This window comes from Lithobates pipiens, unplaced genomic scaffold (genome assembly GCF_037356315.1).
Source record: "Lithobates pipiens isolate NorthernLeopardFrog02 unplaced genomic scaffold, aLitPip1_a1.2 Scaffold_13, whole genome shotgun sequence".
NCBI classification, from domain to species: Eukaryota; Metazoa; Chordata; class Amphibia; order Anura; family Ranidae; genus Lithobates; species Lithobates pipiens.
The window spans coordinates 410240979-410264900 of record NW_027507718.1 but is presented as its reverse complement, the minus strand read 5'-3'; the positions used below and the strand labels follow the sequence as shown (position 1 = coordinate 410264900).

The window sequence follows — 23922 nt, the reverse complement described above, 5'->3', positions numbered from 1 at the left end:
TGATGGCTCCAGCAGAGATATTGTGTTCTCCCGTTGTGGGGGTGGAGGGAGCCATCCCGGCCGGGAGAAGCACAGAGATTATTGCTAGCAGCTGTAGTGGCTGGCAATAATTGCATGAAAAATCTGACAGGCTGATCAACTTAGGTACAATCAGCCTGCCCATTGATGGTTTGAATATCGGCCGTTCCCTGCTGAACCAGACGAGATTCGAACAGTCTATGGCCAGCTTACCATGTAGAATGTAGATAACAGCAGAGAGGTATTCATCTACTGTGTATATATTTACAACTTTGTATTAGTTTCATTAATGCCATTTCATTAGAGGTTTATTAATATTGTTGCTCTAAAGCAGCTTTGTTTTGAATTAGTTTTATATAAATGCTATGCTGATCCTTGTAGTCTTTCCAGGTCTTTGCTGATATACCTCCCATTATTGCAATGTGGTTAGGCTTAAGATTAGGGGCGGACAGCGTTAAACTGCGTTGCCTAGATTATCCCATTTGTTCCACATGTGTGACCTGTCAGTTCCCCTACAGCTCTTCAGACAACGACAAATGGCAGTGTTTTATGCATACAGTCCAGGCTAATCTTTTCCTTCTAGTACAAATTCTGCCTCACCTGCTCTGCAAAATAGAGCAAGAGGAGAAACTGGTGGTTCTCATTGCACCAAACTGGCCCAGAAGAACCTCGTACACACATACTCAGACTACTAGGAGACAACCCTGGCTTCTTTCCAACAAGCCAGACCTGCTATTTTAGGGACCTCTATTCCACCCTGCTTCTTAGTCATTAGCTTTAATGGCTTAGCTGTTGAAGCCCACTTCTTAAAGGATAAAGGGATCTCAGATTCTTCCACTCCTATCCACTTCCAGAAAGATCTACTGCTGTACCTGGAAATCCTTGTTTGCTTGGTTTGAACACAGGCACATTTCACACCCTAAGATTAATTTGGGCCTCACATTCTGACTTTCCTACACTTAGGACTTGAGCAGAACTTGGCTTTAGGTACTCTGTAAGGACAAGTTTCTGCCTTTTCAAATAATTTTTTAAAAACCTCTGATCTTTCTCTCCCTTGTCAAAACCTTTATTCAAGGTGTATCTTGAATCAGGTCCCCATTCTAACACCCTGTGCTTCCTTGGGACCGCAATATGGTTATCTGTGCCCTGCTGAAACCACCCTTTTAACCCATCAGAGAAATCCCCATAGATGATCTCTCCTACAAAGTAGCCTTCTTGGTTGCTATCAGTCTGTTAGACATTTCTCTTGAGCTAGCAATTCACTCTTCTAAGGAACCATTATTCTTCACAAGGACAATGTAGCCTTGCCCAAGATTTTTTTTTTTTTTTCTTAAGGTGGTATCATTCCTCCACCTCAATAAAGTCATATTCCTTCCTTTTTTGTGCCCTGCTCCAAAGAAATCAAAAATTGCTCTCCACTGCCTGGATGCAGTCAGAGCCATCAGAGTGTATCCCAAAGCAACAGCTTCTTTCAAGAAGATGGACCCCCTTTTAGTATTGCTTTCAGTACCTCAAAAGGGACATCCCAAGTCCACCATCTCTGCATGGATGACAACTCTTCTCAAAAGCTTACACCCTCCTCCTTCGCTTTTACCTACTCAGTTCACCAGATCGGTGGGTGTTTCCTGAGAGTTTTTTCCAACATCAAGCCTTGCCGGCTTTTTCAGGTCACCGTTTGGTTCTTTTTTTACACTTTCACATTCTACCAGGTGGAAGTCCAATCTTTTCTGTTGACTCTTGTTGTTGTTGTGCCTGTTGGCACAGTTCTATTTACCTAGTTGTTGCCTACCCTTTCCATTCATTGCTTGGGGATGTCCCAGGGTTTAAGGATATTCAGCCTGTGTCTTGTACTGCACAATTAATATTAAAAGAATTTTGGCCTACTTGTGTTTATTCCATATCTTGGAGTACAGTACATGACAAAGGCTATCCTCCCTTCTATTTCTGGCTTACTCTCCGTTCCTTGCTACAAAACTGAGGACTCGTGGGGTAGGGTTAAAGGGGGGATCCCTGGGTGATGCTAACCCATGAATATTCAGCCTGTGTCCTGTGCTGCACACCAAGATATGAAATTCACAGGTCAGTCAAAACCCCTTTTTTATTTATTTATTTTTTTAATAGCCATTTTTTCTAACATTTGATTAATTTTTTCTTCAATCAAGATTCCCCTAACCACTTCTTGAGATGGTTCTTATGCACAGCTTATCCAGTTCAGTGTATTCTCACCAATCTATAGCCACATGTAAACAGCGCTTAACAAAAGTCCAGCTTTTAATTATATAAACAAATATAAATCTTATGTGAACAATTATTTGTTACACATTATAGTCCAAAATATTCAAGACATTATGTTGCTCAACCCAAAAATTGAAAAAGTCAACAGAAGTGACTCTACCACCTATTTTTTAGATAACAAGTCAACTTATTGTATAAATGGATTAATGGAATGGTTTTGCCAGCAACCCAATGCTGCTGCGTAGACAGTTTAGTGGATGGGTTCTGTCTTAATTTCCATGAGAGTCTCCTGTCAGTGTATAAGCAAAGGACTATTTGGCTGAAAAGTTGGGCTGTGGAGCAGGCCAGCAAAAAAAGTTGCTGCACATGACTTTCTACTGACAGTTTTTTTTGGCATGGTCTTGTACTCCCTCATCAAGGGTGTCACTGGGGATAAGAGTACTCATCTGCTTCAGCACCTCGGCACAGCATCGAGGACTCGCCACCCCACCTTCCTTCCAAGGATTTCATAAGTTAGTTCCAGGCCTCAATCTCAAATGCCAGACCCAAGCCAGGAGCCCAGTTTAATTGCCATTCTTAGGCTTCTAAATCATGTGACTCCTTGGAATTTGAATTTTGTTCTCTTGGAACTTCAAAAAGGACCAATTTAACTTACCAAATATATTCCTCTTCTTATTCTTACATACAAGGTTGCTTTCCTTCTCTTCATCACCTCTGCAATGTGTGCATGAGCTGGTGGATTTGTCCTCTAAAGAACCATTTCTGGTCTTGCATAAGGACAAATTGGCTTTGGCCTTTCACCTCAGCCAGATCATTGTTCTTCTGTCCCTCTGTCCAGCTCCAGTGCATCAGAAGGAGATCTACCTTCATTATCTGAATGTAGTTCACACTGTATGGGTCTACTTTGCAGCTTTCGCTTCCATTAGAAATACACTCTTTTTGTCATCCTTGATGCTCCTTGAATAGTGGAACCAGCTTCTCAGATGAATTTTTGGTTGCTCAGACAGAACATCATGTAAGCTTTGCAGCAAGGCTGCCAACTGGTCTTTTGTTCATATGTTCCCTAAGTTTTACCAGGATGTCCAGGTCTCATTTTATTCCAGTTTTGACTATAAGCTCCTTCAGGTGTCTCTTTAACCACTTTCAGACCGGACCAATTTGCTGGTCAAAGACCAGACCACTTTTTGCGATTCGGCACTGCGTCGCTTTAACTGACATTTGCGCGGTCGTGCGACGTGGCTCCCAAACAAAATTAACGTCCTTTTTTTCCCACAAATAGAGCTTTCTTTTGGTGGTATTTGATCACCCCTGCGGTTTTTATTTTTTGCGCTATAAACAAAAATAGAGCGATAATTTTGAAAAAAACACATTATTTTTTACTTTTTGTAATAATAAATATCCCCCAAAAATATATAAAAAAACATTTTTTTCCCTCAGTTTAGGCCGATACGTATTCTTATACATATTTTTGGTAAAAAAAATCTCAATAAGCGATTATTGATTGGTTTGCGCAAAAGTTATAGCGTTTACAAAATAGGGATAGTTTTATAGCATTTTTATTAATAATTTTTTATTATTTTTTTTTTTACTAGTAATGGCGGCGATCTGCGATTTTTATTGTGACTGCGACATTGTGGGGGACCCATCGGACATTTTTGACACATTTTTGGGACCATTGTCATTTATACAGTAATCACTGCTATATAAATGCAGTGATTCCTGTGTAAATGACACTGGCAGTGAAAGGGTTAACCAGTGGGTGGCAGTGTAGGGGTTAAGTGTTCCTAGGGGTGTGTTACTAACTGTGGGGGGGTTGGGCTTTCATTTAGTGTACACTGATCTCTGCTCCAATCACATGGAGCAGAGATCAGCGTCACTAGTTGCTAGGCAGAATGGAAAAATGTTGTTTATACAGCATTTCCTCCATTCGGCCGCTCCGTGAGACGATCGCGGGGATGCCCGCGGCGATCGAGTCCGCGGGTCCCGCGACCGGACTCACGGGGGTCCCGACCAGCGCGGGAGCGCGCCGCCGGCGGCGCGCTCCCGATGGCATGGCGGCAATGAATATTGGACGTACATGTACGCCAATATGCCTGCCCGTGCCATTCTGTCGACGTACATCGTCGTGCGCTGGTCGGGCAGTGGTTAAGCTCCAGGCAGCTTCAGGTTCTGTTGTCATTTTGTGGGCCTGTTAGTGTTTTGTTGCTATTGCCCACCCCTCAGTTGGATGGCTTTTGGGTCCCCCAATAGTCTATGAATCCTGTGTCCCTCAATGGACAAGAAAGAAAATCGATTATTGTTCTCATAAAACAAATATATTTATTGATGTTCATTGAGAGACACAGGTCACACATCCTCGGTATCTATGATCTGTCTATAAACTGACACGGCATGGAACTGGCATGTTGGGAGTAGGAGTTAACCGGGCTGGTCACTTTTTTTTGTTTGTTTTTATTTTTTTCCTTTACTTACCAGTGTCCAACTCTTCCTGTAACTGGCAGTATAACTGAATAGTCTCTGAATTCTGTGTCCCTCAATGCTTTCTAAGAAATAGATTTTTGCGATAAGTTCAAAAAAAAAATTTTATTTATTTATTATTGGCAGAAGAGACTTAAAGTCTCTTCTACCAAAAATCTCTACTTGCTAACCTTTTGTTTTAAATTAAAATTTTATTTTTTATTTTAGTACGTCACCCCATTGTGGAAAATTTTCCTCACTTTTTGTCCCTGAAATTGCCAATATAAAAACTTCTAACCCTTCCAAATTCCACTAAGAATGTGGAATTTGGAATTGTTAGGAAGTGAGGAGAAACCTCCCAAAAGGCCATATACAAACCAGACAAAGTCTCCAATCCTCCCTTGCAACTTCAACTTTTCAGTGATACTTATTTTGGTAAAGAAGGGAAGGGTTAGATCCTGTGTAATGTTTTAATTGCACATATTGTATTTATCTTTTTCCCTGTTGGGGCATCACCAAGACATGAAGTGAAATCCTCACCTAATAGGGATGCAGAGGCCAATAAAACTCTGACCGTGATTGTATGTTGGCCATAAAAGTATCTTTTTTTTTTTTTTTTTTTTTTCAGTAAGCCAGCAGGTTGATCATTAAACAAAACAAAAACCAAATGGATTCCCCCATCCACCTTGCCTGTGTGGATAGGGAAATCCATTTATTTATTTTTTGATCATCCTGCTGGCTGACCTAAAAAACTGTCACGTTGTGCCATTGTATTCTGACAGCGGGACTCCTTCACTGTTCGAATAAACTGATCAACAGCTGTTTGATCAAAAGAATCCATCATTTCTGTTCGTCCGCCATACACAAATCAAAAATTTTGATCCATCTTTGACTAGGTTTTAGCCTTTCCTTTTATTTAAAATCCAAAACCTGCTTTGATTTTAATATATTTGTAAGCAGATTTGTTAGTGTTAATATGTCTTGCATTTTTGTATATAGCAGTGTGTTGATGAGCAGCCATATTTATATACCTTCTGAAGACTTCAGAGGCAGCTGGTCTCTAGGTGTTCTTTCTCTCTCACAGCTTCTGAATTGTGAGATTTTAAATACAAAGATATTTCTGAAACATGCCTAGTGGAGGGGATGAATGCTGGCTTTGAACATAACATGACCAGGACACCAGGAACTCTGGTTGTCTGGCTGAATGTTCTGGTGTAGTTGACAACATAGAGTTGGTGGGGGTATGCTCTGCATGCCAGAAATACAATTATTTAAATACAGTTGTTTTGACATGGAATTCTGGTTTACCCAGAGAAGGGAGTATTGCCAACAGAACATCCTCCTAACTGCTAGAAACACGAAGCACAGAGGGTTCACACAAGCACCCCCCACATCAACCTACTCTGTGTTTTTCTTGTTCCCACTAAGTAGAGCAAACAAAATTCTAGGTGTTTTGTTTAACCACTTTCCGACCGGCACACGACGATGTACGTCTGGCGCACAAGTACGTCCATTTGAAATTGCCACCCTGCCATCGTGTGGACACCGCCAGCAGCACATGCCGGTCGGGATCCCCGTGAGTCCGGTCGCAGGTCCCGCGGGCTCGATCGCCGCGGGGATACCTGCGATTGTCTCACGGGGAGGCTGAACGGGGAGATGCCGGTGTAAACAGCATCTCCCCATTCTGCCTAGCAACAAGTGACACTGTTCTCTGCTCCCTGTGATTGGGGCAGAGATCAGTGTTCACTAACACACAGCCCAGCCCCCCACAGTTAGTAACACGCCCCTAGGACACACTTAACCCCTACACTGCCACCTCCTAGTTAACCCCTTCACTGCCAGTGTCATTTACAATCAGTGCATTTGTATAGCACTGATTGCTGTATAAATGACAATGGTCCCAAAAATGTGTCAAAAATGTCCGATGTGTCCGCCATAATGTCACAGTCACAATAAAAATCGCTGATCGCCACCATTACTAGTAAAAAAAAATGTATAAAAATGCCATAAAACTATCCCCTATTTTGTAAACGCTATAGATTTTGTGCAAACCAATCAATAGTCGCTTATTGAGATTTTTTTTTTTACCAGAAATATGTAGAAGAATACGTATCGGCCTAAACTGAGAAAAAAAATGTTTTTTTAAAATATATTTTTGGGGGATATTTATTATAGCAAATAGTAAAAAATATGCGTTTTTTTTTCAAAATTGACGCTCTTTTTTGTTTATAGCGCTAAAAATAAAAACCGCAGGGGTGATCAAATATCACCAAAAGAAAGCTCTATTTGTGCGAGAAAAGGACCTCAATTTTGCTTTGGAGCCACGTCGCACAATCGCGCAATTGTAAGTTAAAGCGACGCAGTAGCAAATCGCAAAAAGTGGTCTGGTCTTAAGCCATCAAAATGGTCTGGTCTGAACGTGGTTAAGGATGCCAAAACTGCTGAACTTTTAATAGCGTAACATACAGTGCATCCGGGAAAGTATTCACAGCACTTTGATTTTTCCACATTTTGTTATGTTATAGCCTTATTCCAAAATTGATTAAATTCATTATTTTCCTCAAAATTTTACAAACAATACCCCATAATGACAACGTGAAATAAGTTTGTTTGCAATCTTTGCAAATTTAATAAAAATAAAAAAATAAAAAATTATATGTACTTAGGTATTCACAACCTTTGTCATGATACTCAAAATTGAGCTCAGGTGCATCCTGTTTCCACTGATCATCCTTGAAATGTTTCTACAACTTGATTGGTGTCCACCTGTGGTAAATTCAGTTGATTGAACATGATTTGGAAAGGCACAAACCTGTCTAGATTAGGTCCCACAGTTAACAGGGCACGTCAGAGCACAAACCAAGCCATGAAGTCCAAAGAATTGTCTGTAGACCTCTGAGACAGGATTGTATCAAGGCACAGATCTAGGGAAGGGTACAGAAAAGTTCTGCAGGATTGAAGGTCCCAATGAGCACAGTGGCCTCCATCATCCATAAATGGAAAAAGTTCGTAACCACCAGGACTCTGCCTAGAGCAGGCCAAACTGAGCAATCGGGGAAGAAGGGCCATAGTCAGGGAGGCGACCAAGAACCCAATGCTAACTCTGACAGAGCTCCAGCATTTCTCAGTGGAGAACGGAAAACCTTCCAAAAGAACACCCATCTCTGCAGCACGCCATCAATCAGGCCTGTATGGTAGAGTGGTCAGACAGAAGCCACTCCTCAGTAAAAGGCACATGAAAGAAGCCCGTCTGGAGTTTGCCATAAGGCACCTAAAGGACTCTGACCATGAGAAACAAAAGTCTCTGGTCTGATGAAACAAAGATTGAACTGTTTGGCTTGAATGGAAAGCATTATGTTTTGAGGAAACCAGGCACCACTCATCACCTGGCCAATACCATCCCTACAGTGCAGCATGGTGGGGACAGCTTCATGCTGTGGGCATGTTTTTAACTGGCAGGACCTGGGAGACTGGTCAGGATCGAGGGAAAGATAAATGCAGCATGTACAGAGACATCCCTGATAAAAACCTGCTCCAGAGCGCTCTGGACCTCAGACTGAGACGAAGATTAATCTTCCAACAGGACAACAACCCTAAGCACACAGCCAAGATAACAAAGGAGTGGCTATGGGGCAACTCTGTGAACGTCCTTGAGTGGCCCAGACAGAGCGCAGACTTGAATCCGATTGAACATCTCTGGAGAGATCTGAAAATGGCTTGGCACTGACATTTTCCATTCAACCTGATGGAGCTTTAAAGGTCCTGCAAAGAAGAATGGGAGGAACTGCCCAAAAATAGGTGTGCCAAGCTTGTAGCATCATTCTGAAAAAGACCTGAGGCTGTAATTGGTGCCAAAGGTGCTTCAAAAAAAGTATTGAGCAAAGGCTGTGTATACTTATGTAAATGGAATTTTTTTTTTCAATTTTTTTTAAATACATTTGTAAATATTTCAAACAAAATTCTTTCTTAATCGTACATCATGGGGCACAGAGCCATGGTAATTACTATGTGGGTTATAGACCACCTTTAGGTGATGGACACTGGCACACCCTAAACAGGAAGTTGCCTCCCTATATAACCCCCCCCCCCCCCCCCCACGAGTAAAGATGTTCTGTGCTGAGCTCCACTGGAGCAATCCTTCCTGGGGCTAGCTATGCAGCCAGATCCATTCAAAGTGTCTTTTCGGGCTGAATTGAATGGTACCCGGGCCTTGTGGCAGAAGAAATGAGGTTTAGCCTGTAACACTTCTATTTTTAGAGAGCTGGACCCCGGATTTCATCCCTGTGTTTTCAGCCATGAAGTTTTTACTGGCGGGGTGCTTTACGGGTTCAGGAGTGTGTGTTCCCCGAGTGTCCCCGGTTCCTAAAGGTTTTGTAATGGAACCCACCGTGAGGGGTGAAGATTGGGTCTGTTGGTTTTACCACAGAAATCCCTGCAATGGGAAAGGTAAGTGGAGGTTTCTAAGGAATTTTTAAATTTTCTTATGAAATGTCTCCTTTAAAAGTAAATTTTGTCATGCCTAAGAGTCACCACTGGGGCTGTATAGCATGTACTTTGTCATGCTTTCATCAAACATCAGGCTGTGTCAGCAGAAGCAGCAGGCTTTCCTCCGGCGAGCAGCTCAGACCTCTGGTAAAACAATTGTATACACTCACTCAGGTTAAACTGAATGGACTGGTGTCTTTATGTAACTATGATAGGGGGAAGTCAAAATGATCAGTGATGCACATTTACTAAAAGCATCAGGCTGAGCGTTAATAGCAGCAGCAGTTGCTAGACTATTGCTCAAGCAGTGGATGTGATTTCTTATGGTAGTATCTCTGCATTTGTGCATCGGGCTATGGTCAGAAGGGGGAGGTGAAGCACCTCAAAAAAGGGCTAAAAGGGTCTCCCTCAAGCTCTGGAAAGCCTACTCATCTCTACAATGGCATCCTCCCCTGAAAGGTGGTGGCTGTTTAGAAATCACATTTGACACAAACCACTTTGACCTACAGGTAAGCCTAGATTAAGGCTTACCAGTAGGTCCAAGCAATATCTCCTAAACCTATATGGTTTAGGAGATATTTGCCCGAAAACGGGCAGACAGCGGCGCGCAGGCGCACTGAGCGCGGCATTTCCAAGAATGGAGCTGCTGCGCGTGTCGACTCCCGTGCGCATGCGCGGGAGTGACGTCATCGCGGCTTCGCCGAATGACAGCGGCGAAGCTGCGAGACACCACCAACAAGATGCGGCGGACTACAGGGGACAGCGGCGACTTCGCTGGCTCCTGTGTCAGGTAAGTGAAACATAATGGGCTACTATGCGATGCATAGTAGTCCATTATGCTTTGCCTTTGCAGGGAATGAAAGAGGAAGTAAACTCATCAGGGTTTACTTCCTCTTTAAGAAAAGGGGTAAACATATTTAATTTAAACAAGCTCCTCCTCCAGTGCCAGGGGCATCAGTCTCCAGGCAGTCACGATGGCCTCCTCCGTCAAGTTCAAGAGGTAATCCTCAGGGTCAACCCCAGGAACAAAAAAAAGTCTTGGGGGAGGAAACCTACAAAATACTAAAGCCTCCTTATGAGGATTCGCCCCTGCTCACACAAGTAGGGAGAATACTCTGCAGTTCTCAAGGGTCTGGCAAAAGGAGTGTCGAGACAGATGGGGGACTTGCTCAATAGCTCCAGGGTACAAACTGGAGTTCCAAAAATTCCCATCTCCTCAATTTCTCATATCAAACATTCCTAAGGATTCAGAGAATTAGACCATCTTTTGGCACAAAAAAGTGATCATGGTGGTCCCCATGAAAGAGCAGGGGTTGGGGTTTTGTTCAAACCGTTTTTCACGGTGCCAAAACTGAATGGAGATGTCAAACCCATTCTGGCTCTAAAAGATCTGCTCTTTTTTTTGCATGGAGTCAATCCAATCAGTTGTCTCCATCCTACAAGGAGGAGAACTTCTGGTTTCAATCGACATCAAGGATGCATACCTCCATGTGCCCATTTCCCGCTCACCAATAATATCTACTTTTCAAGGTAGAAAATCTTAATTTTCAGTTTGTAGCTCTGCTTTTCGGTCTAGCTACTGCACCTTGAGTATTTACAAAGCTTCTGCCCCCCCCCCCCCCTCTAGCCAGATTAAGGGCCCAAGGTATAGTGATTATAGTTTACCTAGACGATCTGCTCTTGATAGAAAAGTCGGTAGCCCGCTTAGACCAAAGTATGGTCACCACATTCAACTACCTGGAACACCTAGGTTGGATTCTCAACCTAGAGAAATCTTCCTTAAAACCATGAAGGACGCTAGAATACTTGGGTCTGATCATAGATACACCCAAAAAAGGGTATTCTTGCCCCAGGCAAAGATCAGCGCCATAAAGGAACTGATTCAGGTGGTCGAAGCAAAGAAGAATCCTATTCAGTTTTGCATGAGGTTGTTGGGAAAGATAGTGGCTTAATTCAAAGCCGTTCCTTATGCTCAGTTTCGTTCAAGGCTGCTGTAAAACCATATCCTATTGGCTTGGAACAAGAAGGTCCAAGTTTTAGATTTTCCAATGTGTCTGACTCCAAAGGTGCGCCGAAGCCTCAGTTTATGGTTAATACCAAAAATCTGCAAAGGGGAAAATCTTTCTTACAGTTACCTGGGTAATGGTAACAACATATGTCAAACTTTTTTAGGTTTGGGAGCAGTCCTGGAAGAGGCAACTGTCCAAGGGAAGTGGTCCAGATCAGAAATTACATTGCCCATTAACATTCTAGAGATTCGGGCAGAGCACTTGGGCCTGAGGGCCTGAACGTTCAGTTTACGGAATTATCCTGTCAGGATCCAATCCGACAATGCCACAGCAATGGCCTTTATCAATCATCTAGGGGGCACAACAAGTTGTGCAGCTGAGAGGTGAATCATATCCTATCTTGGGCAGAAAACAATGTACTTTGCCTATCGGCAGTCTTCATTCTAGGAATAGAAAATTGGCAGGCGGACTACTTGAGTCGCCAGCAGTTGTTCCCGGGAGAATGGTTCCTTCACCCCGATATCTTCCTGTCAATATGTTAAGGATGGGGGATCCCAGACCTAGATCTGTTTGCGTCCAGATTCAACAAGAACAAAGGCTCCGCTAGCATGTGGAACAGATGCCTTGGTGTTCCCGTGGAATCAGTTTTCACTGATTTATGCATTCCCTCCTATTCTGCCTGCATCCATGACTTCTTCGCAGGATCAAGCAAGAAGGGAAGTCAGTGATTCTTGCGGCCCAAGAGATCTTGGTATGCAGAGATCATAAGGATGGCTTTAGGGGTCCCATGGACCCTGCCACCACGTCCAGACCTTCTCTCGCAAGGTCCGGTATTCCATCCTACCTTACAAATGCTAAATTTAACGGGTTGGCTATTGAGACCCACATTCTGAAGAAATGTGGGCTGTTAAGTTCAGTGGTATCGACCTTGGTTAATGCAAGGAAACCGGCCTCCAGAATCACATAGCGTCTGGAAGGCATATGTCTCCTGGGATGAATCCAGGGGTTGGCACTGCAGGAAGTATGTCATAGGTAGAATCCTTGACTTTCTGCAGATGGGGTTAGAATTGAAGCTAGCCTTGAGTACTTTCAAAGGCCAGGTCTCTGCCTTAGCGGTATTATTTCAACGACCACTTGCTTCGCATTCTTTGGTTCGTAGTTTTTTTTCAGGGGATAATGAGACTTAATCCCCCAGTTAGGTCACCCCTGAACCCTTGGGACTTCAATTCAGTTCTATTGGCATTATAGAAACAGCCTTTTTAAGCCGATACAACATATTCTCTTGGTCCTTTTGACAAGGAAACTAGTTTTTATGGTAACCATATCTTCTGCAAGAAGGGTATCAGAGTTGGCTGCTCTTTCTTGTAAAGAGCCATGTTATTATTCACAAGGATGAGGTAGTATTGCGTCCTCATCCTGACTTTCTGCCGAAGGTAGTGTCAGGTTTTTTATCAGGATATTGTTCTACCTTCATTTTACAGAATCCTGTTCTATGGAAGAAAAATCACTACATTCTCTTGAAGTGCTGAGAGCAGTCAAAGTCTACTTGAAGGCGACTGCTCAGATTAGAAAAAAAGGAAGTTTTGTTTGTGTTGCCTGAAGGTCCTAAAAGAGGACAGGCAGCATTGAAATCTACTATATCTAAATGGATTCGACAAGTAATCATTCTAGCTTATGGTTTAAAGAGGTAGATTCCACCCTCTCAAATCAAAGCGCACTCCTCCAGGGCTGTTAGTGCTTTGTGGGCAGTGCATCGCCAAACCTCCATGGCTCAAATCTGCAAGGGCGCAACTTGGTCTTCAGTCTATACATATACCAGATTCTATCAGGTGGATGTAAAAAGACATGAGGATGTTGCCTTTGGGCGCAGTGTGCTGCAGGCAGCAGTATAAGTCCTCTGATCTCATGTTGCCCTACTTTGGTTGTGTCTCCCTCCCCTCAGTTGGCATTGCTCTGGAACATCCCACATAGTAATTACTATGGCCCTGTGTCCCATGATGTACGATTAAGAAAATATGATTTTTATAACAGCTTACCTGTAAAATCCTTTTCTTTGAAGTACATCGAAGGACAGAGAGGTCCCTCCCCTCTTTCTGGTATACACGTGTATTGCTTTGCTATAAAAACTGAGGTACTCCCAGTAGTGGGAGGGGTTATATTGGGAGGCAACTTCCTCTTTAGGGTGTGCTATAGGGTGTTTCATTTTTCCAAAGATGTGATTTTCATATGACTTTGCTTACGCCCCGAGTCTCAGTGATGTAAAAGATATACATGTCAAATTTCAAGAAGATTGGATAATATTTAGGGGTTGTACACATTCATCACTTTTATGAAAGCAAAGTCTGTGGGCTTCACTTGATAAGAAGTCATATACAACAATGCTGGATGAAGAAAGTGCCGTTCAAGGCTTTCTAGAAGAACAACGAGTGAAAATGGTTAACTACATCCAAAATGTCCTAAAAGACGTAAGGCATCCAAGAGAAGACTACAAAGTTATTACAAATCTCACTCCTGTACCTAGGAGGTTGGTCTAAAAACAACTTCAGTTTCAGGATCCATGGGGCACTGCATCAAGCAAGGTGGATGGCAAATGTCCTCTTTACTAAACAACTGAATATTCCTCAACGACAATTGGAAAGAATGGCTTTTTTGGACGAACGTATTAATCAGGCTGTTAAGGAAAATATGACTAAAAATGTAGAAACCAAACTTGCAAAGAAAAAGGAAGTGAAACAATTAGAGAGTAAAAACATGTTTTTTGAAGGAAAAAATCTGAGCCATTTCGTAACTAATAAAACAAAGACATTCTTTGAATTGTTTGGGATCCATGACATGACAGAATACAAGGGATTGCATCGTTCAAAGTTGATTAATATAACATGTTTTGCCTATCAAATTACCTATTAATCTTAGTGTATAGTTTTGATAGTATTTTTAGTTTGTGATTTCTAGTTTTCCCAATAAAAGTAATTAACATTGAAAACTCTTATTTTTTGCCTACTTTTACAAAACAGATCAAAGTGTGCAACCTCTAAATATTATCCAATCTTTTTGAAATTTAGCATATATATCTTTTACATCACTCAGACTCGGGGTGTAAACAAAGTCTGCAAAGATTTTACAGTTTATTTTTTTCCATTAGAAAATGAAACGCCCTACTGTGCCAGTGTCCATCACCTGAAGGTGGCCTATAACCCACATAGTAATTACTATGGCTGTGTGTCTCGTGATGTACTTCAAAGAAAAGGATTTTACAGGTAAGCTGTTATAAAAATCCTATTTTTACGTTGTCATTATGGGGTATTGTTTTTAAAATTTTTAAATTTTGAGGAAAATAATGAATTTAATCCATGTTGGAATAAGGCTGTAACATAACAAAATGTGGAAAAAGAGAAGCGATGTGAATACTTTCCGGTTGCACTGTACCTTTGATTCCCTGGTTTGCTTCTAGACTGAGGTTATTGAAGATGATCTATAATGGCATCCATGAGTGAGCGTTATCCATAGGCTAGATTTCCTCTTTTAGCTTTTCTATGCATGATAAGACACTCATAGGTGTGCCTGGCTCCCACTGTTGTTGATATATTGATATTGTTTTGTTTCAGCCATGTCAATTCTGGTCTGTTTGGTGTGGAGACAACTAGTGAATAATTTCTGTCAATTAGGATCAGGTTGGAGATTTGGATCTTCATGGCAACCAGACACTGAAAGTAGGCTGGGGAAGGGAATGCTAACCTTGCTAACCTGTTTTGTGTGCCTCTTGGAGCAGTTCCATTGTGGAAATATCACAGAAATGGTGTTACACATTTCAGCACCAACCGCTTTTTAACCGCTTGCCGACCGCTACACACAGATGTACGTCAGAAGAATGGCACAAGCAGGCAAATGGGCATACCTGTACGTCCCCTTAAATTTGCCTGCGGGTCCCAGGAACTCGATGTTTGCCGGCGGCCCGCAATTTCGGTGTAGAGAGGTAGAACGGGGAGATGCCTATGTAAAAAGGCATTTCCCCATTCTGCCTAGTGACATGACAGGGATCTACTGCTCCTTATCATCGGGAGCAGTGATCGCTGTCATGTCAGTGGAAGCCCACCCCCCCCACAGTTAGAACACCTCCCTAGGACACACTTAACCCCTTGATAGCCCCCTAGTGTACACTTCCCTGCCAGTGTCATTTACACAATAATCAGTGTATTTTTGTAGCACTGAACGCTGTATAAATGACAATGGTCCCAAAATAGTTATGTGTCCGATGTGTCTGCTATAATGTCGCAGTCACGAAAAAATCGCAGATCGCCGCCATTACTAATAAAAACAATAATAAAAATGGCATAAATCTATCCCCTATTATGTGGACGCTATAACTTTTGCGCAAACCAGTCAATATACGCTTATTGCATTTTTATTTATTTTTTGTTTGTTTTCACCAAAAATATGTAGAAGAATACATATCGGCCTAAACTGAAAAAGAAATTAGTTTTTTATATATTTTTGGGGGATATTTATTATAGTAAAAAATAGCTTTTTTTTTCAAAATTGTCGCTCTTTCTTTGTTTATAGTGCAAAAAATCAAAACCGCAGAGGTGATCAAATACCACCAAAAGAAAGCTCCATTTGTGGGGAATACAGGGATGTCAATTTTGTTTGGGTACAACATCACACAACCGCACAATTGTCGGCTAAATCGACGCAGTGCCGAATTGCAAAAAATGCTCTGGTCAGGAAGGGGGTAAAATCTTCTGGGGGCTGAAGTGGTTAAGGAACAAAGAACAGTATTGTTTACTCTGGATTTGCAGCGCAATGACAATCCCTATCAAGCAATGGAATAGACATACTGTAGGTAGTATTTTCTACAGAATATTGGGTAATATGCATTTTATGTGGGTCAGTCCACTGAAAATAATGGTTAGCCAAACAAAACTTACTTGTTTCCTTACTTTTGTTAAGTCACTATTTATTTTATTATTATTGTTATTATTTTTTTGTTTATTTTTTTTTAGGAAAAAGATCAGCGGAGTTTAGACATGAATACAGCAAAATGTATGTTAGGACTCTTGTTAGGAAAGACTTGGCCACTGTTTCCAGTGTTTCATCAATTTCTAGAGGTATGATTGCATTTGTCATTTAGTTTAATTTTATTAAAGAAAGATTTAATAAAACCTATTTAAAGCCATCAGCTACTACATTTATCTGTAATAACTGTCGGCTTGTGTTGTTGTCATCTTGTAATTGTGTGAATAACGGTGCTGCTCTCCTGCCACCCTGATTCACAAGACAAGCTGTCAGCTTCTACTGTAGTAATCTCCTAACTTGCTGGTGGCTGTTAAGGATTATAGGCTCAGTCTTTTCACAGTACAAAGAGAGCAGAGGAGAGATGGGTCTGAAAACCAAGGAGAGCTGTAGATGTGTACAGGCTTTGTATCTGCGTGGCACACTCCTCCCCTGTGTGCTGTCACTCAGACATCTGTCTCATGGCTCCAGCTTATTGAGCTGCTTGCTTGGATAGTGGTGAGGGAAGGGAGCAGGCTATCCAACCACACAGCTTAGTAAGCACCATATAAATTTTAATGACCACAAAGGGCTGTGTGCACTGGCTCCCCTGGGGGATTTAATGAGGTTTTTTAACTTTTGATGAGACTACTTCTTTAAAGTGGGACTGCCCACAGAGCACCTCTCACTCTGCCAGACTCCAGTTTTATCTTGGTGTATTTAGGCGATGGACCTGTTCTCCTCCGAAGAAGTGTTTTTCCTTTTTTAAAACCATACAGTTTTTTTGTTTTGTTTTTTAAGTCAAACGGAGATCTCCCCGACATGGTGGATCTCCATTACTGCCTTGGAACTTGGAATTTACTGGAATTGGAATGTTGTAACAGATGCAGATCTTACAGGCTTGGGTGGCATGTACAACTCTGTGACAGTCCAGGGAACAATCTGTTCAATATCTACGAACGGATAGCCTGCAGAGCTTTGCAGCTTTGGACTTCCCTTTTACTAGGTTACCCACTCATAAACATTGTTCACTTTCCAGAGTGGACATTTGGCAGTGGAATTCCCAAGCCGCCAATGCCTAGAAACAGGGGAGTGGTCTCTACACCCGAGGTCTTTCAGAATCTCAATTGAAGGTGCTGAGAACCAGTTTTGGACATTCTAGCCTCCAGGTACAACAACAAGGTTAACAAATTTATGGCCAAGACCAGGGATTCAATTGCTTTTACAGCAGGTGCTCAGGTGATTCCTTGGACTCAATTCCAGCTGTTTTGCCTTCTTTCCAATTGCTGCGCAAGATAGAGGAGGAAACCGTTCAGTTGATAATCATCACACCAGCTCAAAAGAACTTCTGGTGGATGAGCCCTGGCCTCCTCAAAACAGGCCAGGCATACTGGCTCAAGGCACCTTGTTCTATTTTGCTTATCAGTCACTGGCTTTAACAGCGTGGCTGTAGAAGTCCAAGTACTAAATCATAGGGGTAATTCTGATTCTGGTATTTCCACCTTACTCAGGGCAAGGAAATCAAATTCCAACTAGATTTTTCCTGGCACATGGAAGGCTTACTTTGCTTGGTGCGAGTTAGGCCAACATCTAGGGGAATGCTCTATCACTAGTAAATCGTTCTTTCTACAGTCTGGTCTTTACCAGTATCTGGTCCTGAGTACCCTCAAGGGACAGGTTTTTGCCTTATCCTTCCTTTTCCAGAAACCCCTTGCTTTGCAATCTATTAACAGAACTTTTCTATAGACAGTTGCTCTTATCATTCGCCCACGTAAAGCTCCTGTGTCACCTTGGGAACTCAGCCTGTTGCCCTCTCCTTATAAGACCCCCTTTGAAATGATTTGAGACATTCCTTTGAAAAATCTTACCTTTTTAAATTATAAGAATTGCAAATCTTTTTTTTTTTAGTTGTAGATTAGGGAGGGATTAGAAAGCCTGTCAAGTTGTTATTCTCAGTGCCCTCATTTGGGATATTGCCATTGGATTTGGGATATTGCCATTGGGAGATTGGTCCCGATTGCCATTATCACCAAAAGTGAAAGTAAAATAATTTCAAATGTTGGGTTGGCAGTAGATTAGGAATAGGGGGGAAATCTTTCTTTCACTAGTTCCAGTGACCGTGGAGATAATGGTAAGAAGAGTTGGAAAGATTTCCTGGGACTTCCTGTTTTGGCTATGTGGTAAGAAATGAAGGGAAATCTCCACCATGGGACACAACTGGCAAAAATTTACTCTATCCAACATGGAAAAAGTTTTGACTTTAGTTTCACTTTAAGGTTGCCATGTTCCTGAGTTAGCAGCTCTCTTCTAAAGAGCCTTTGTTTTCTTGTTTTGCACAAGGACAGGGTGGTTTTGAGACCTAAACCTTCCTTTTTACTTAAGATGGTTTCTTCTTTTCACTTCAACAAGGACATCATCTTTCCTTCCCCTTGTTTTGCCCCAAAACATGACAAGGAGCTGCCATTACATTGCCTGGATGTTGTTAGGGGCTGGCAGAGTCTGCTTGGCAGCCACAACCTTGTTTCATAAGATGAAGTCCCTTTTTTTTCTACCATGGCTGTCCTCGTAGAGTAATCCCTGCTTTCCTCTCCACTATTGCCAGTTGGGTCAGGCTAATTTCCAAGGCCTGCTCAATTAAGGAAAAGATTCCTCCCTGTGTTTAGAGAGTTTAAGGTCCTAGTTGTGCTGTTTAACAGGGGTGTCTGGCAGACACCTAGCGAATACATTACAGCCCCGACAAGCTAGAAAGTCCATCCCATTTATCAACTCCCCAACAAAAGGTAAAGTGCTGAATAACACGGCCATAACGGAGGAATTCCACCAATACTACTCCAAATTATATAACCTTACCCCCACAATCTTCGTCTCCTCCATCCCACCCACAAGATCTATCCACATATGTCCAGGAAACTGCACTCCCCCCTATTCCAGTTTCCGATATAGAAGATTTAGAATCCGCTTTAACTGATGAGGATTTTCAGGCGGCCATAAAGAACCTCAAAAATGACAAAAGCCTCGGCCCAGATGGGTTTTCCTCACGGTTCTACAAAACCTTTGCACACCAACTCATCCCCTTTTTAGTTAAAGCATTCAATGCTATAGACGGAAACCTTATCCCCTCTTCCACCCTTCTTCAAGCCCAAATAGTGGTCATTTCAAAACCGGCCAAAGACGCCTCTCTATGCCTCAACTACAGACCGATCTCTCTTCTAAATATTGACTTGAAACTGTATGCAAAAATTCTTGCTAACCGCCTATCTCCCTTACTCCCTGAGACAATCCATACAGATCAGGTTGGCTTTGTCCCAGGCCATGAAGCCAGGGACAATACCACCAAAACCTTTCACCTTATACATTATGCCCAACGCCACCAATTACCGACCTGCCTCCTCTCCTGTGACGCAAAGAAGGCCTTTGATAGGGTCAGCTGGCCCTTTCTTCATGCCACTCTATCCCAACTAGGCCTAGGCCCTAAAATTATTTCCCGCATCATGTTCCTATACTCCAAACCCTCAGCCACGATCCTGGTAAACGGTTCCCAATCAGACAAACTCGCAATCACAAATGGCCCAGACAGGGCTGCCCCCTCTCCCCACTTCTTTTTGCACTAGTGATTGAACACTTAGCCCAGGCGATTAGAGCAAATCCTAACATACATGGCATTCAAACCCCCTCCGCCCACTGTAAACTTTCCTTATAGCAAGATGATTTCCTTCTTTACGTAACTCAACCTCACATCAGCATACCCTCCATACTTGCGGAGATAGACCAATTCGGAAGCCACAGTAATTATAAACTGAACATCTCTAAAACTGAGGCACTAAACTTAACACTGACACACAACGCCCTCACCTCCCTTAAGACCAACTTTTACTTTCAGTGGCAAACACACTCTATCTCATATCTAAGAGCAGCCATTCCAAGACATATCCCTGACATATACTCCCTGAATTTCAGCCCTTTACTAATGAAGCTTAGACGCCTCTCCGAAGGAAAAAAAAACGACACACTGGTATCAAGGTGGTATCGGGTCCCAACCAGTCTCAACAGTATGTTCCCCTCTACTTCTAACATCTGTTGGAGATGCAACTCCGCAAGGGGTACGTACGCTCACATTTGGTGGGAATGCGATGTGCTCCTCCCGTTCTGGACACAAATCTTCCAGATCTACACAGAAATATATGAGAAACTGCTTACACCCTCCCCCTCCATTGCCCTTCTGTCTCTCCTACCGGGCTCTATCAAATCACATAAAAATAACTTACTAAAATATTTCCACTGTGCAGGGCGACAACTTATCCCTAGACATTGGAAAACTACCACCCCCCATCCTTATTAGAATGGGTGGATAAAATGAATAACCTAATGCTTATGGAGGAAATGCAAGTCAAAGTACTGGACAAGCAGGCAAAATTCTCTTTCACCTAGAGTATATGGAGGCATTACTCTACTTCAGATAAACTAAAACGAAGAATCTCAGCATTTAAAACAACCTGAGAAATGTAACAATTCTCAACTGAAGACCCTGGGTTTTGGAGTATGACACTCTCAGTACAAATGAAGCTCGCTGTCTCTGTGTCCCTCCCCCTCCCTCTCCCATCCTTTCTTTCCCCCACCTTACCATTATTCTCATTACCTTACCCCTCATCTGCTTTCCTCACTATCTCTTCTCCATCCTATCCTCTTAGGCCTCCCTTGGCCTACCCCAATACTCACAGGTATCCTGTTCTACCAACCTATAACCCCTTAATCCTAAGGGATTCAGAAGGACCTTGACTTATCAGTCTGGTCTACTGTGGCTGATTTAGCACTAACATCTGTTCTCCCCTGGTTGCTGGACACAGCAGGCTCCCACAGGGGTGCCCAGTCTGGGGAGGGGGTTAACCGTAATGTATCTACTGCACGCTTTATCCTGTGAATGTAGATGGGACCTCAAATATACTACATGGACAAAACAGAATGCTTTGTTTTCACTTGTAAAACTTTGTTGTTTTAATTTGTTTGACATTCTTGGACCAGACAGCATATTGCTGGGCTTCTGGCCCTGTTCCTTTCTTGAATTTACTGTTTATAAATGTTTATACCTTCAAAAAGAATAATAAAAAGTTATTGAACCTAACAGGGGTGTCTGCATATAATGGTGGCTGAACAAAACTAGAATACCTTTGGGCAATGAAAATGATTCATATCAATGTGTTTCAGTTGTGGTTTGCTATAGATCAGCTTTAAACTAATTTGTGAAAAGTTAGTCATTTACATTTGTGGCATTCACCTTGAAATTTGGCTTTTATAATAAAGCAGATGTTTGATACTTTATATTTCAAATTTATATAGAGACTACACATTGATGTTGGTTTGATAGGGTAAGGACATTTTTAGTGTTTTTTTATTGGAGTGCTCTTGGAATCTGTGTATTTTTCAAATAGACTCTGCTTCCCTCCCATAACTAACCTCCCAAATGTGTATTTGCAGCAATCAAAATATAAAGTTATAAACAAGGACCAATGGTGCAATGTTCTAGAATTCAGCCGCACAATTAATCTTGACCTCAGTAATTATGATGAGGACGGGGCATGTGAGTAACTCCATACGTTTCCATTATTTTGGGTTCATTCTTCTTGATCCTTCAATAATCTCCTCTGTTTCTTCCACAGGGCCAGTATTGTTGGATGAATTTGTTGAATGGTATAAAGAAAAACAGATGGCATAACACTTTAACTATGCATAGCAGCTGAAGAGTCATTGTTAACACATTTTCATCCACCATTAGCCATAAATTGCTGTTTGTATGGAACTGCATGTTGCTTCTTTGCACAGTGTATCCCTCCCGCTGGACCTCTGGGCGCATTTGCCGTTTGACCGGCCGTGCTTTACGTGTAGCATTGTTCTCTTTCCAGGCTGCTCTACATTTTGTATGGACACTACAGATTGGTGAACTTGCCAATGTCCTCACTGTGATTATGTGTATATTGCTGTTCATTTTTTTGTATATGCTTGTACATAGATGCTTCTCTTAGAGAACCTCTGCTGAAATGTATTGTAAAAATGACCTGCCATTTCTAGTCACTTTTTCTTTTTGAGGAACAAAACTGAAAATCTAAATTGTTGTTAGGAATGTCTATTGTCATTTTTTAGCATTTCCCACACTGAAATTACAAAACATCTGTTCACAAGTGTAAATGCACTGTTATTTTTGTAGCAGAATGTGACATTGCTCCTGTAAAACTTGTTTATGTGTACAGTTTTTCTTAGTGTCTGTGTTTCCAAAATGAATTGGAGTTGGCCATTTACCGTATATACTCGAGTATAGGCCGACCCGAATATAAGCCGAGGCCCCCAATTTACCCCCAAAAAAACTGGCAAACTTATTGACTCGTGTATAAGCCGAGGGTGAGACATGCCTGTCCATCCCTGTGTGTGTGTCCGTCCATCCCTGTGTGTCCGTCCATCCCTGTGTGTCCGTCCATCCCTGTGTGTCCGTCCATCCCTGTGTGTCCGTCCATCCATCCCTGTGTGTGTGTGTGTCCATCCATCCATCCATCCCTGTGTGTGTGTGTCTCCATCCATCCATCCATCCATCCCTGTGTGTGTGTGTCTCCATCCATCCATCCATCCATCCCTGTGTGTGTGTGTCTCCATCCATCCATCCATCCATCCCTGTGTGTGTCTCCATCCGTGTGTGTGTGTGTGTGTGTGTGTGTGTGTGTGTGTGTGTGTGTGTGTGTGTGTGTGTGTGTGTCCAGCCTACCTTTGTCCCGAGCCTCCGTCCCGTGCCTTGCCTCCTTGCCTCCGTCCCGTGCCGTGCCTTGCCTCCTTGCATCCGTCCCGTGTCGTGCCTTGCCTTGCCCCCGTCCCGTCCCGTGCCGTGCCGTGCCGTCCCGTGCCCTCTTCGTCGGCGGCCATTGTAAAGTTCAAAAGCTGCGCCGCCGCCTTCGCCTGTGATAGGCGGAACACTGAATTTCCCAGCAGCCTGTGTTCCGCCTATCACAGACGTCGTATCATCCTCGTCCGTAGTACGAGGATGATACGACGTCCGTGATAGGCGGAACACAGGCTGCTGGGAAATTCAGTGTTCCGCCTATCACAGGCGAAGGCGGAGCCGGAGGCGCGGCTTTTGAATAGAATGGCCGCTGTCTGTCTGCTCGACACGCTGATCGAGCGGGCAGACAGCGATGACTCGAGTATAAGCCGAGGGGGGCACTTTCAGCCTCAAAAAAGAGGCTGAAAATCTCGGCTTATACTCGAGTATATACGGTAGTTGGCTTGACTAATATTTAAGCAAATACAGCCTATGGCACTACTAATTTCTAACAAATTAGTAAGATGTTTCTAAGTACGCAAAATCACTGGAAAAACATGGTATTAATAACTAGAATTTTGTATGCTATTCCTGACTACTCCAATTAGAATTAATTAGGAGACCCTCTGGTACTGATGATTTTGTTGCTTGTTGTCCTTCAGATGAAATGATAGTCGGCATTAGGGTCAATTCACACCACGTCATACATTTTAGTGCATTTTCCAAGGCAGTCTGTATTCATAGGTATGAGAAAAGCTATTGCTTGTATTAAAGCCTGTTAACACCAACATGTTGTGTTGCAGCAAATTTAAAAAAAACAAAAACATTTTGACTGTGTTTATCCACGTTTTCTTTTTAAATCTATCAGTCTTGCTACACCCCAGTGCTATATATATATATATATATATATATATATATATATATATATAT

General features: G+C 42.4%; 1 protein-coding gene across 3 annotated transcripts in view; it reads left to right on the top strand.

Moving 5' to 3' along the window:
* The window catches only part of DCUN1D4 (defective in cullin neddylation 1 domain containing 4), a 174390-nt gene extending 151907 nt beyond the window's left edge, over positions 1–22483 (top strand). For 2 of the 3 annotated variants that reach the window (XM_077477506.1, XM_077477507.1), the window contains 3 exons: positions 16205–16309; positions 21666–21768; positions 21848–22483. In XM_077477506.1, coding sequence (XP_077333632.1) covers positions 16205–16309; positions 21666–21768; positions 21848–21903 — 264 coding nt within the window. In that variant the 3' untranslated portion in view covers positions 21904–22483. The remainder of the gene's footprint in view (positions 1–16204; positions 16310–21665; positions 21769–21847) is intronic. The other variant, XM_077477508.1, reaches the window with a different exon arrangement.
* Positions 22484–23922: the final 1439 nt, after the last annotated feature.